Source organism: Callionymus lyra, chromosome 1, assembly GCF_982586985.1.
Source record: "Callionymus lyra chromosome 1, fCalLyr1.hap1.1, whole genome shotgun sequence".
Taxonomy (NCBI): Eukaryota; Metazoa; Chordata; class Actinopteri; order Syngnathiformes; family Callionymidae; genus Callionymus; species Callionymus lyra.
In genome coordinates, this window is record NC_141818.1 from 26,520,484 (window position 1) to 26,534,764 (window position 14,281).

Below are 14,281 nucleotides of genomic sequence, written 5' to 3' on the forward strand. Positions count from 1 at the left end.
CGTTTAATAGGAATTGGATCATTACTTTGTCAATGTTTTTCTAAACTCCTGTTTATTAGCGTGTGTGACGTCACCTTCAAGATTAGTGTTGACAAACGTCATGTAGATCGCTCATAATCGCAGCTAAATAAAAAGAAAACATATATCCATAAACGCAATCTCAACGAAAGAGTCTATTTTCATACAAAAGCGCACCGGATTATACAGAGGATCAAGCGAAATAGAACATCCAGACTTTATTTTACTCATTCATAAAACATTCTCAACATTGTGGAATTGTAACACCAAAAATATACAATATAGTCACTTTTACAGGACCTTTCAAGCATGTATTACTCCGTAGGAGCCAACAATCCAAGCTTCCATAGAGGGGAACCAGGGGAAATCCAGGCGCTCGTTACAGCTGGTCTGTTCTACTCACAAAAAGACAAAATTCAGTTTAGCGTTTCGGGATTTTTTCACCAGAAACATAATATGGCAAATGAAGAATGAGTGTAAAACAAAACAACCAAAAGAGGTCGATAGAAGGTGGAGAAATAAATATGCAAAGCGAACTCAAAACATGCAAACAATAAATTGAAAGGAATCCAAAAACTTCTGCTCATGAATAGTCAAATGAACAGTGAATTGATCAAGATGACAGACTCTGACCAAGTACAAACAGTTTGCGGAGCGCCGAATATCAGTTAAACGGAGCGGAACAGCAGCAGGAATGCGGTGGCAAGGTGAAGCGGCCAATTGCCTCCGCGAGTGCAGCGGTGACACAGAGGAGAGGAGGCTACCAGCGAGGCATTCAAGTGGAACTCTGAGCCGTCAGTCTTAATGCGTCGCTCCACACTTGTAAGCCAAGGAACACCGGCTCCCCGTCAGCCACGCACATACACGCTACACAGTGCAGCCAAGTGTCGTCTAAATAAGCAAGACTGGCATAATTTGCTGAACACGAGGGATGGAAAACACCATAGCATACCTGGGAGAAGTTGTCCAAGAACTCGTAGACCAGAAGCAAGCGATCGATCGGTGTCTTCAGCTTTGAAAGCTGCATGCCTGTGCTGTAACCTGGGACAACAATGACCTACTTCCTTGGAAATGCACATTTTATTTCATATTGCACTTTGTTATGTGAACAAAGCTGTTTGCAGCTGGTCGGTGACAGTTGCACAGGATCATCTACCACTCCTTAAATCAGGGGTGTCAAACTGGTTTTCACCAGGGGCCACATCATCATAATGGCTGCCCTCAAAGGGCCAGATGTAACTTATAAATGTAACTAAATGTAAGCTGATGTAAAATAAATGTAACAACTCCTTAATGTTAAATGACTTTGAATTTATTACTTGAGAGGGGGCATAACTACTGTAAAACCAACAATTGTGAGCTGCTAACAACATGTGTGATGTAGCATTTTACAATTAAATAAAAATAGCTGCACACAGCCTTGCATGTGGTGCACTAAATACATTGCTACACATTAAAATAAGTAAAAACTTACAGCTCAAGACTAATAAGTTGCTGAAACTGAAATAAGCAACTCTTCCTGTTGATGCACATGTGTCATCACACTTGTCATCTCAAGCAGAGAAAAAAAAAAATAAATTGGAGGAAAATCAGATTGGTGAGTCTTCTCATTATATGTCCCGACAAGAAAGAAAGTCTCAGTTCACAACCAGTTATTGGTCACGTTTTTAGGTTCCCCAGCTTATATATTGGCTGTGTCAATTCTTGTGGATGAGTAGATGCCTGTGCCTGAACACACCAAGTGGATCCCCTCTCCACCATCCATTGGTCATGTTCTGAAAATAAGTAAATGTGGCATACTTAGCTCCGTGTTTGGTGTCAAAATGCCGGCGTAGATTGTAGTCTTTGACAACCGACACTGCCTCATAACACAAAAGACATACAGTACATTATGTGGGAAACATAATACCAGTAGGCATGCATTGTGGGTAAATGTAGTTTTCTTTACAAGCCAGCAGCCAGCAACTTGTGCGACACTTTTTCCTGCTGACATCGGTCATGTGACATGAGCGCGTGCTGCTCACATCAAAGGCTCCCGGAAGGTTTTCCCAAAGCAGCGGCGCTATAATGCAAACACGTAGCGTGGATGACAATCTCGGGTGGGCTGATGTTGTTGATTGGAGACAGACAGACTGACAGACAGACAGACTGTATGGCCCATCGCCCCCCGCTTTCATTACAACAGGCTGGGCAATGAGAACCCGACCCTGCAGCGCACCGCCACAGCGCTGCTGCGCCATAGATTGTGTGCGTGCGTGCCTGCGCTTGTGAAAACCTGACCGAGTCAGAGTCAGAGAAGGGAATGCAAGCAGCGCGAATAAAAGAAGGAAAACCATTTTGTCTGTTGTGGGATTGGTTTGTCGGACAAGGTTTTATTTTATTTTTTTTATTTTTTTTTATTAAAAAAAACTTTTTTTATTTTTTTTGCTCATTGGTCAAGCTAAGGCAGGCGGGCCACATACAATCACATGGCGGGCCACATATGCCTTAAAGTGATGAGGGAAAAAATCAAACTTCACTCATTTTCTACTCACACTTCATGCCCACATGTTTATGATCAGATCTCTGAAGGTTCTCCCTGGTTCATTAATCCAGAGTAAGTTTCTCGTAGACCTTTAATTGATTTTACTCATGAATAAGATTGTGTTTATTGAAAATGATTTGTTAAAAGGCAAATCAGTTTATTTTGTTCAGCCAAACCACATATGGCATATAACCACATATAAAAATATGAAAATAGTTATGTAATAGAATATTTACTGGCTGTTTACCAATGTATTTATATTTACCACTGTAATAACATATATCTGAACTTTATTACAATCAATAATGATAGTCTATCTGTTTATATTGTGTTTATTACTTTTCAGGGTCTAATCATTTATACCAGAGGTACTGAGAGAACTCAAAAGAAAAATGGAATTGAAAAGGTTTATAAACAATTGCATGTTTATTCCACCAAGCACTCAACAGATACTTTTCTACTTGTTCTTACTCACGCAAACAAACTGGGGCTGATCTTGATTCAAATATCGTTGAGACAGGTTACAATTTAAAGACACATTCAAAGTATTTGCTTGTAAACAATCAAAGGAACATTCATGAAGAAACCTATTTAAGAGTTTTGATTTCTTTTCATATATCACAATCATAACAATAATAATAAATACAAAAAGAACCTGGTGAGTTCATTAAAAATGTCAAGGTATATTCTGAATTTTGTTTTATGACACTCCACCACAACACACAATTCATAAAGAAAATGTTAATTATTTCAAGATAGTTTGACGGCAACGGAAGATTTAGTTGGATATTATATGTAATTATTAAACAAGCTTAAAAATGTATTCACCAAAAGATAACACAGAGGTTTGCTATCCTGTATTAGTGTGTAGAAAATTGTGTGCGGCTTTTGATTTAAAATGTTTTACCTTATGTGTGTTTGGAGGATGAAAAGCGAATTAATTTATTGAGCACACACAAAGGAAATTGAAAGTGATTTTGCAAAATAAATAAATAGAGATGAATTTTGCACAGGCATCTCTCCTAACTGTATGTCAGGGTTACGACCACTTCTACCCATTTTTATTCAGCGCACAAATAGTAGTAACTCAGCAGTGTGCAATCACAAAAGAAGTATACTGTGTTGGCTGGTTAGACACAGCCTAAAAGTGCTCATTAAAGTGCATCTAAGGTGAAAACCCAACACTCCTGACTCACGAAAGCGAAGACCATTATGACTTAATAATTGTCTTCACTCCTCCTCCAGTCAGCTATAATCAAACCCTACTTTCTTTATACGAGTTCCTTGGTAGTGGAGACTTCCGCGATTGATGACAGGCAGTGACAAACCTTGATAGTTAAACCATCAAAGCAGAGTGAGTGTGGTTAGGATAATGGAGAATTTATCTCAATAAAAACTTAGCGTTTTAGTGGGCGGGGCTTAAGTGCATTTACTAATGAAATTTTTTCAATTTAATACTAATACCAAACTAACTTGCATTTTTTAGGGTTATGTTAAGCATGGGCTGAGAAAAACCTTTTTTCCATCAATAACATTTTAATATCAATAAACTATTGATTATCCTCACTTAGTGACTGATGTATAAGACAAAAATGCAATAGCTTTTATGAAGCCTAGACACCAAATAACTTCTCGAATGTCACTTCTCCTTAACCATAACTGTTCAAAATTAAACTCTCATCACATTCAAATTAATTATTTAAATTAATAAATTAAATTAAATTGACTTTGTTAATTTTGTTGATATTATGTTTACTAGTTAATTATTTAAGTATTGTTGATTTTTTTTATTTACGTCTTATATAAAGTCTTTTTCAACTGTCTACTTCATGTTTTGCATCGTGGGTGTGAGAGGACTACAATTTCAACTATGCTGTATGTCTTGCATACATGTATATTTAATTTAATAAAATAACTTGAACTTGAACTTAATAAATAAAAGAGAAGCAGAAAATAAAAGATTTAAGCCTAACCCTATCTAGACTTTAAATAAGTTCCGGATAATAAGAAATCAGTCAAAATATAAAACACAAATATAAAAATAATTAAAGACAAAATTATTCTTTACCACCTTATCAAAACAGCCACTTATTAACATATTCAATACACCTGTTAATGAAGTGTAAGTACAAAATATGGCTGTGATAAAGGATAATCGTGACCTAAGTACTATGTAACATCAAGTTGTCTGCAAAGGTCTTCATCGTTAAATATTAGTGTGTGATTGACCCAATAGAATATTATACTTGTGAGTCTGAGAAAATAACTCGACAGTCCACATCTGTCAGAGTTTCTGAAGGCCACTCTGAGGTTTTTCTGGCGTTGACTCATTTTTCTTTTTGAAGAGATTCTTTAGTTTCATGGACTTCTTGCTTTTCTCTTTTTCCTTGTTTCGCTCTTCTGATTCAGAGGTGGTAGCTGCAGGCTGTGGTGTCTGGGGAGGATCAAGCATCTGTGGGATATTTGTTGTTACAGCTGCTACAACTGCATTGCAAGATTTTTCCAAGATCCCATCGTATACAAGTTTGCTCAAAGGGCCAACAGGAAACACTTCGGCAGACGATACCAATGCCTGCTGGGACGTCACAGTAAGGTCTGGTTGGCCACTTGGGACAAGAGGTGAGCTAAAGTCAGTTACAGCCACCCTCTCCTTTGGCCCAGACAGCTTCGGTATGTCAATGGGTATGTCAACTTTATCCCAGTAGACTTTTCCTGTCGGAGTGTCAACTGAGGTTTCTATATTTTCTCTCGCCGTGCGATGCATTCGCCTTCTTTGAGAAGCAAAAGACATTTCCCTTCTACTTGTCACGGGTTCCAAACCAAACTCTTCATCAAGCTCTGAGGAGGGTGGATCTCTTGTTGGTTTTCGAATAGCTGCAGCATTGGAGTAGTACTCAAGTTCATCTAACAATATTTTCTTTGACGTAATCCTTTCATTTTCAATCATCTTATCAATGTTCATTGGCCGAACAGAAGTATCCAGTCTTCTAGAATCTGTTGGCATTAATTCTCTTGCAATACTTTTGGACATGTGTTCAAATGGATGCTCAATTTCATCCAGGACCAGTCTTCTAGAAGTGCTGTCTAATGAATAACCCATCATATCTCTTGATATCTTCCTCTTTCCGACGTCAGATTCCAACTCATTCCAAACAATTCTCCTGGACTCAAGTGGTGTATCATTTTTGTCCTTACAAATACTCTTTGAAGCACCTTCTAATTCAGGTTTTACTTCCCTGTCTTTTTTCCTTGAGAGAAACTCCACATCAATAGGGATTTCACTCCTGTCTCTGGATGTCTTTCTTAAACATGTGTCTGTCAATGATTCTGTTTTGGGATCTTCGACTGGAATCTCAAAAGATCTCTCTTTTGTCAGTCTCCTGCAAGAAGATTCAAGCTCCTCACACATTGACACTTTGCGGATGGGAGGCTCAACTTCTATTTCTTTGCTCAAAGGATTCGTCATGGCACAGTCAGGAAGAGTCTCTGAGTCTTCATAGTAGAACTTCCGAGATGAGGCATCCATAGCCAAACTTGAATAAACTTTACATTGTGGGGCTGAAGTGCAGTATTCTGAATCTGAGTACCTTTCTGTTGAGTCCCTATAAGATATAGTTAAGTGATTAAACATAGAACATCAAATGTGTGTCTGTTTAAATCTCTCCATAGAAATTACTGTTGAACTTACTGTTTTTTTAGGGTTTTGATGTAGAAACCATCACCTTCTTCAAAGCATGGATATGGTGCTCTAATAGGAAGGAGCAAGTCAGGGTCTGCAGACAACATCGTAGTGGGTGGCTGTGTAGTGACCCCGGAACGACGGGGGCGACACATGGTGGAACCAGGGTTGCGAGGAGAGCGCTTGAGTGGTTGAACTGAAAGATTTTCATTTGAGTTAAACTTTCAATCCAGGAAGTCTATTTTTCATCAGCTGATAACTTGTTTACCAGGAATGTGCTGTGATATTGGGGATTCTTCCATCAGATCATCCATGGAACCATGGATTGAGCTGCGACAAGAACAAGAGGATTGGGGCATTCTAGACAACCCAAGTGGCATTGAGTCGGAGTAGAGCTGAGCAGATAAATTTGCAAGGCCAGGATTTCGGATTACTGGAAACCCACATAGTCTCTCTATATGCTGCCAGCGATGCAGACGTTCCCTTAGACAAGCTGTTACTTCACCAAGGGCATTCCTGTGGAGGATAATAAAACCGAATAAATGTACTGTTCAATATAAAACATAGCCATGCAACAGTCTTCAATTGACTCACTTTGCTTCAAGAATCTTGTGGTCTACCTGATCCAAAGAGGAGCTGTGGGCTACATGAAGCGTCCCAAAGACTGAGCTCCGTTTTTTCTTGATCCTTTCTGCCTGCAATCATGAAAAGTATTAAAAACAATTCACCCCTCATCTTTCTGGTTCTGTTATTATTGTCATTTTGAAAGTCACCTCTTCTTTGGCAACAGATAGTTGCAATTCGGCGCCCTTCTTCTTTACATTATAGTATTCGACTTCTACTTCATGTGTCAGTTGAAGCCAATGCTGAAGGGCTTCAGATGCACTCCAGCTGGCCTGCATGTCCTTCTCTGCACGCTTCAGTGCTCCACGTACCTTTAGACATATTTCAAAGAAATATTTTTGAGACTAATGACTGCAAGACAACATTTGATGCATCAGCTGTACCTGAACCAACTCTTCCTCTGCATATCTGAGGCGGCTGAGCTCAGTTACCGCTCCTTGTCTTAGCTCATGCAGACGATAAGCTTCCTCTTGAGCACCCATTATTTCATCTCGCATTTTCTCCTCCAAATTTTGCTTCTCTTCCGCAACGTTACGTTTTTCTTCCTGTGCTCTTTCAAGCCTGTATTTAAAGAACAAAAATCCCAGATTCTCTGAAAGAGAACAAATGAAGTAATTCATAAATACTTACTGTTCCTGTAGGTCTGTAAGACTCTGCTCAGCCCTCTGAAGACTTTCCAGATCTTTCATCATCTTTGTAATGTGAATCTTGCTGACTTTGTTTTGGGCTTGTGCAAACCAGCATCCCCCTACTCCCATGACAACTGACACAATGAGCAGGAAGTCTTTCATGTAGTTATGGGGAGGCCCTGTGACAGTAAGTAGATCACTCTTAATCATGTACAGTATTAATGAAACAATGTAATATGAAAGTTTTGACATTATTGTTATTTTTTATATTGTCTGTAATTAGAGTTTATTCCTAGACGGACTCAGAAGAACTCTTGAGCTATCATTTTAACTATGCTCTTCACTATGTAATTTTGTCTGAAAGAGCCAACAGTTAGTGTACTTGATTACCAAACTACTTTACAGCAGTGAGACCTGAGTTTAATATGAAGAACTGAAATAGTTTTGCAACTTACCAGACGATTAAAAAAAACAAGAAACTGACTTTTAGAATCAGAATCAGATGTAAACAAAACATCTAACAAGGAAACCGAAAAAGAAGAAGTTGCAGTTGCAAAAAAAATGACGATCTAAAAGAGATAAAAAAAATTAAGAAATATTAAAATAGCATTTTTGGAAGAACTTTGAATTTGGTTTTATAAGGAGTTTTCATTTCATAAATTCCAACATGGTCAGTTTGATCATTAATGGCCCTTATCCAGAATATTGGATCGCAAGTGTACATATTCGCCATCTGGATTTTCCTCCTAGCCTATAATGATCCTCCCAAGTCATTGTTCACTCCCATCATCATCCCACTGCTGACGACCCAAATATCCATCATCTTTCTTGAAATGTTTCATTTTTACACAACCATGCCATGTTTGTGTTTACTTGTGGGGGGACCAAAGAGCACCACATCCAGAGCCTTAATGTTCAGCTTTTGCTTGTCTCTCTGATCCTGAACTTTCAGATGACCACTCAGAAATGAAGGTTCATTAGCTGCAATCCTGTAAAACAGATACAGTGTTATTTTAAGCAACTTTTATTTTTGTTTGGATAAAAGAGTCTCACCTAGGCAGAGTGTTTCCATTAACTTTGAAGTCTTTAAAGTTCCTCTCATACTGTGGCAACTCAACAAACTCCTTTAACCAGCGAAGCACGTCATCCTGGGTCCAGTTATGAACTGTTAAGAAAGGTATATGTAAAAAATGTAGCCTGAAAAATTCCATATAGAAGTATTTATGCATTAAGTGAGAGAGAAACACTTTTAAACAGCCTTTATTTCCTTTGGTTCCATTTAAATCAATTGCATTACTTATTTGTATCATCTGTTCCCACTGAGCACATTGCACTGAGCACATTTAAAATCAAACTATCTATACAAATAAATATGCAGAGATGCATATCTCATGACATTTAAAGTGCAGGTATGTTCAGAATACAACATCAAAGCTTGACCAATGAAAATAAGCTTTGTATCCAGAATAAGTTTTTTCATTAACATGCAATTTAGATTTGCAATAAGGAATAATTGTAAGCAGCATACATCATTAACACAAATATCATAAGATCTGCAAAACACGGTCAAATGAACACACCTTCAGACGACTTCCAGCCTTTCCAGAGCTCCTCAACTGTGATGTGTTGATCCTCTCTGTGCAAGTGACTGTGTTTGTTTGTTTGCTGCTGCTTCATATCTTCAATGATAAACTGTGAATATATAATCATACAGATACAAAACATTTAAAATCAATTGCACTGCCATCCAACTCATGTAAGTGATTCTGATATATTTGTAACATCGTCCATTATGTTTATTTTAGGGTAATTAATCGAAGGCTTGTGTGCGTACTGACATGACATAAAATAACACCCAAAAACATGGTAGCACCGTTATTTTGCATGGCAGGCTTTTCCCTCTATAAATTGACAGTACTGGAATAAAAAAAAACACCATTGCACCACTTCTCCAATATCATTTGTAGCAGCCTAAAATAATCCTCAATAGAGCAATGCAAATAGTTCGGATGGAGGTTCAAACTACCAGCTGGTCATGGACTTCCCCACTAAGAAGCTAGGTAGATTATGTCACCAGCCTTCTTCAGACAGAGGCATCGAGAAGGCTGGAGAGTATGAGTGAATATAGCAAATATAATGGGCAAAAGGTCTGGTGAAGCCAGTTCAGACTCTACATGATGGTTATGTCATTTCTGAAAATCAGTGAGATACCCTCATTGACCATCAGTTATATGGACTGAAAAGCCAACTCAATCATCAGACATTGGTTGAAGCTGCCGCGAAGCAAACTTCAGCTTCCACTGCATTACATGTACTTTGGCTCTATGAAAGATAAGGCCGGCTCTATCTGAGCTTTAAGTGAAATTTTAGAATTCTTGCTTTACCATCAATGTCACAGATGATCAGATACATCGATGCAACCACATACACTAGTCAGTCTCTATTTAATTCACTGATAAAGGTAATTCTACAATAACCTACAAATTGTTTTACGATATCTAACTTTTTAATTACTAAGGTATTTACTTCCCTGCATATCTTCAATTCCACAGAGATGAACTGAGGTTTCCTCTTGTCAGGGAGCCAGAAGTAAAGTAAGACTTTGAAGAAGCATCTGAGGCCGAAAGAAGCCAGATCCCCTGTTTGAACATGTCTTTTTCCTCACATGCAAGAGGTGCTTTACAACCGTCCCTTACCTCCACACTCTCCTCCACCTCAATCCCTCCATCCTGGTCGTCATCCATCATCTGGTGGATGCTGCTCAAAGCCTCCAGGCTGAAACGATCTGCTTCACTTAAACATGGTGGAAACACCGCCATGCAGGGATCTGCAACAGTAACATTTAGTTTGATTGAAATAATTAAGGTGTTCAATACTTTTAAATAATGAGTAACCAATCACATTTAAAATGCCAAAAAGTGTATAATTACTGTATTAAGATCAATAACTTTGATAGAATATAAAAATAATGGGAAACGTATCAAAAATGTTTTTTCATTATTTATCTATTTAAAATATTATTACATAATATTATAAAATAAAGAGTCTGATCATAATATTAAGTGATGTAAACATTCCTGTTGTTGAATGGAGCCCCCCTTTTAACCTTCATCAGCACGTTTCTGTTGCTTAGAAAAGCTTGACATTTCACTGAGAAAGAAATTGTCAACAACTTAGATGATGTTGTTTGAAAGTCAAAATATTAGGTGCTGTGTTTATCAGAGATACAATAGGTGTTGAATGACATGATGAGGTATGACCAGGTACTCACAAATGTTAACCAACCAAAACGGGTGCCTTTTGTGTTCTGTAAAACTTTATAATGTTGGATCAAAGAAATAACTTTTTATTTCAGGAATGACCACTTGGAAATAGCAAAACTCAAACTTTTGCAGGAGCCAAGGTCTCAAGCATAGAAATCTCCTCACAATTTGATTGTGCTGTCTCTTTTTCTTAGGGTGATGTCCGTTAAACTTAACATCTCTAGGTCGAAGTGCATAATATATAAAATGAAGGGGTTTTTTTTAACTGTGTTGTAAAGTAAAAGACAAAACTAAACTAAAATGTTTACTTGCTTGTAAGAACAGGTACACAATTACCAACATGTGAAACTTTATATGTTCTTATATTTTAAAATGTCAATCTTGATTCTGTAAATCCCAAATAAAAAAGACAATATAGTTGGTGATATCAGATTCAAATCATTTAGACATCGAATGTGCTGGTGATCGGTACAATCTTCCTGTCATATGCGTCTGTCATAAAGTCTTAAACAAGGCTTGTCATTGATGATTCTTTTTGTGTTCGTTAAGTAGAAATGGCGACACCAAGTGTCTGGTAATGATCCTGCATGGAGATGCATGATTAAACTGGAAGAATGAGCTTATGAATTTATTATTTTAACAACCAATAAAGTTAAACACAACAACTTTTTCCCTGGATTCAAACTCTAACTAAATGTTTACTGTCATTTATTTTTGAGTGTTCAGACTCACCAGTGGGGTCAAACCCTGCACTGCCAGAATGGAAGCTGAAGCCATGCAGGTCTCCAGCTCCATGAGCAGCCATAAAGAGAGCAGCAGGGAGCACCAGGAACAGCAGTGGAGGCAGGGGCCACATTTCATAGGGGTACACAAATATTCCCTAACTGAGATAATAAAAGAAAAGAAAGAACAAAAAAAAAATCCAAAAATATCCTTTAAATGTTGAAGTCAGTTAATTAATGGTTAATTAGAAATGGTGAACCAAAATGCAGATATCAATACCCACAGTGTTCTAGGCGGTACTTCAGAGGTCGACTGTGATATTCCAGTGTATAAAAAGCTTTATGAGTCAGCAGTCATAAAAAGAAATCCAGGATAAATGGTCGATAATCCATTGTGTTAAGTAAGCCAAAGTCTGATCCTTTCTGTCAAAAATATGTGTTTGTTTTCTTGAAACCTTTAAGGAAAAGGTTTGCTTGTTTATTCTGATCCGTCCAGTTCAGCCCAGAGCCGGCTGTTTCCCAAATGAGAGAAGACGCTGGAACATGACTTGGCTGCTGGGAAATTCACGACCCCCATTCTCCCCGCCCCACCTGCTCTTCTCTCAACTGCTCTCTTGCTCTTCTAAACAACCCAAACCTTTCGTGTGTGCATGCAGGATCCTATCACATTATTGAGTTTCCGCTTCAACCCAAATACGATCCCACACAGAGTAAAAAAAAAACGTGTTGATCCATTGACCTCGATGTCTGTCCCCACAACTACAATAAATTCATTTCTATATAGATATGGGTTTTTGCTCTGATTTGTCTAAAGAACAGTGTTATTCCCTATTACATGTGTGTTTATTTACTATATATTGGAATAATAAGAACACAACTTTTCCTTCCTATTGCTGAATCTTGATCATTCAAATGTAATAAAAAGTTGTTGGCCCACTTTTCAGTTACCTCCCAGGAACTCGCATCAAAGCCCAAATAATATTTTAAGTGGGCTGAACCTATCCAAACAACTGAATATGACTTCATAATTCAGAAACAGAAACCTGGGGCCTCATGTACTAAGGGGTCTTATGCTCAAAAAACACGCGGACATACTTTTCCACGTCAACGTCCATATGTATCAATATGAAACGAGAGTTAAAATGCTCAGCCATCCCGAAATGTTTGTAGGTGGCATACGTCCTTATTTACTGCTCAGATGCATGTCAGCCTCACTAGTAATGTTGCGATGTTCACATCAGAGTTACATTAATGATCAATATTGATCAAAAATTAACACACAAGTTTTTGTAGTTACAAGTGTGGATATTACAATTTTCACTAACTTATAAACATTCATTCATTTGGTGAACACTCATTCACCAAACTGATGATCAGTTTTTATTAAGACAACATTGATCGTTTTATACTAAATATTTTCATATATATATTTCAAAATATAAGTATTTCATGCTTTTCAGAAAAATGTAACGCAATTATGAGCTTGTTTTTATAATATTTTAAAAGTTCCACATGTTCTTGTTAATGTTGCCAGAGTTAGAGATTGTCTTGCGAGACCAGTTAGTTGAGAGTGTGTGTTCCCGGGTCCGGTTCTGTTGTTGTGGTTCTTACGGTGATCCACAGGTCACAAACGATCTCTGTGAGTGGTCTAATAAAGAAAAAAGACTCGCTATAACCAAGTCTATCATTTGAATGTGTGCTTGCCTACTGTATATTGGAATAATAAGAACACAACTTTTGCTTCCTTTGATGCTCCTATTGCTGTATCTTGATCATTCAAATGTAATGACAACACATTTTACACCATGCCTACATGGAAGTTGAATGAATGTATTTTTCATTTTTTAGCTTATGTTTCTAAAGGCGGGACATGCCTGTTGAATCAAAACTAATACTTTATAAGGAATCCTGGATCCAGATGGTAACCTGGATCACACCAGATGTAAGGGTCCTGTACCGTTATTTATTTTACAATATGCACTACATACACAGATGTTTACAGTCCAGGAAACATAGAGAAGAGAATAGCAGTCAGGTTGTTGGGGTACGAGAAGGTCAGATGTGGTTAGGACTCTTCTCCGCCTAAGATCTAGGCTACAATGAAGTTTGACATTAAAGCACCAAACATGTTAAAATATCACTGCAAACGGTGTCATTTACTAAACAGCTGTGTATGTTATGTTGACTGTAATCTTTCATCACAGATAGTGACCTGGATGTCTAAAGTTACCCAGTCACATTTGTGCAAGAGCGACTCTCGCACCAATAAACATGTCACAAGTAAATCTGCAAATGTCTTGTAATAGATATAGATATACATCTGCAGCAGAAGTCCAAGCGTCATGAGAAACTTATCCCAAATAAAAATGATCAAGACAGAAATAGCTTGGTTTGTGCTAATACTTGTCTGGGCAATGTGGCCTCTGTATTCCTCCATGTTTACGACTCTTCAGGCTTTGGAACGAGGAGGCAAATGTTCAAACACCTGTCACGCTTGTTGCTACTGGACTTTCCCTAAAAAAGCAGCTCACAACCAGTCAAACTGCTAAAATGAAGTTATTCTCTGAAATGTCACGAATCTGTGGGGAGCAAACAGGCTCCACGCAAACACACAGTTAAAGTCACAGACAGGCTTTTAAACCTTAAGTCTCCGGTTGCATTCCAGCAATCTGGCTCCAGTTTAAAAATAGTGCTGCAAGCTTGACCTTTACCCTAAGGAGCATGTCCAAGTTGTAAGTGAGGCTGGATCAAGAGTGTGTGCACAGGAGAATAAAGAAGAGATCAAATTAAATAAATCAGGAAAAGCATAAAAGTGAACATAG

At 37.9% G+C, this 14,281-nt stretch overlaps 1 protein-coding gene across 2 annotated transcripts; it reads right to left on the minus strand.

The window, feature by feature from the left end:
* Nucleotides 1–4,392: 4,392 nt before the first annotated feature.
* On the minus strand, nucleotides 4,393–12,203 carry LOC148088660 (uncharacterized). 2 transcript variants are annotated; one of them, XM_087811864.1, is made up of 12 exons: nucleotides 11,515–12,203; nucleotides 10,171–10,319; nucleotides 9,055–9,166; nucleotides 8,528–8,639; nucleotides 8,348–8,463; nucleotides 7,476–7,653; nucleotides 7,229–7,406; nucleotides 6,995–7,156; nucleotides 6,816–6,916; nucleotides 6,490–6,737; nucleotides 6,231–6,417; nucleotides 4,393–6,144 (listed from the first exon to the last, which is right to left on the minus strand). In XM_087811864.1, the coding sequence occupies exons 1-12, from the start codon at nucleotides 11,591–11,593 to the stop codon at nucleotides 4,827–4,829; spliced, it is 2,940 nt and encodes a 979-aa protein (XP_087667990.1). In that variant the 5' UTR covers nucleotides 11,594–12,203; the 3' UTR covers nucleotides 4,393–4,826. The 2 variants fall into 2 exon arrangements, with proteins under 2 accessions (XP_087667990.1, XP_087667916.1); XM_087811790.1 differs by having other exon boundaries at nucleotides 10,171–10,301; nucleotides 11,470–12,203.
* Nucleotides 12,204–14,281: the final 2,078 nt, after the last annotated feature.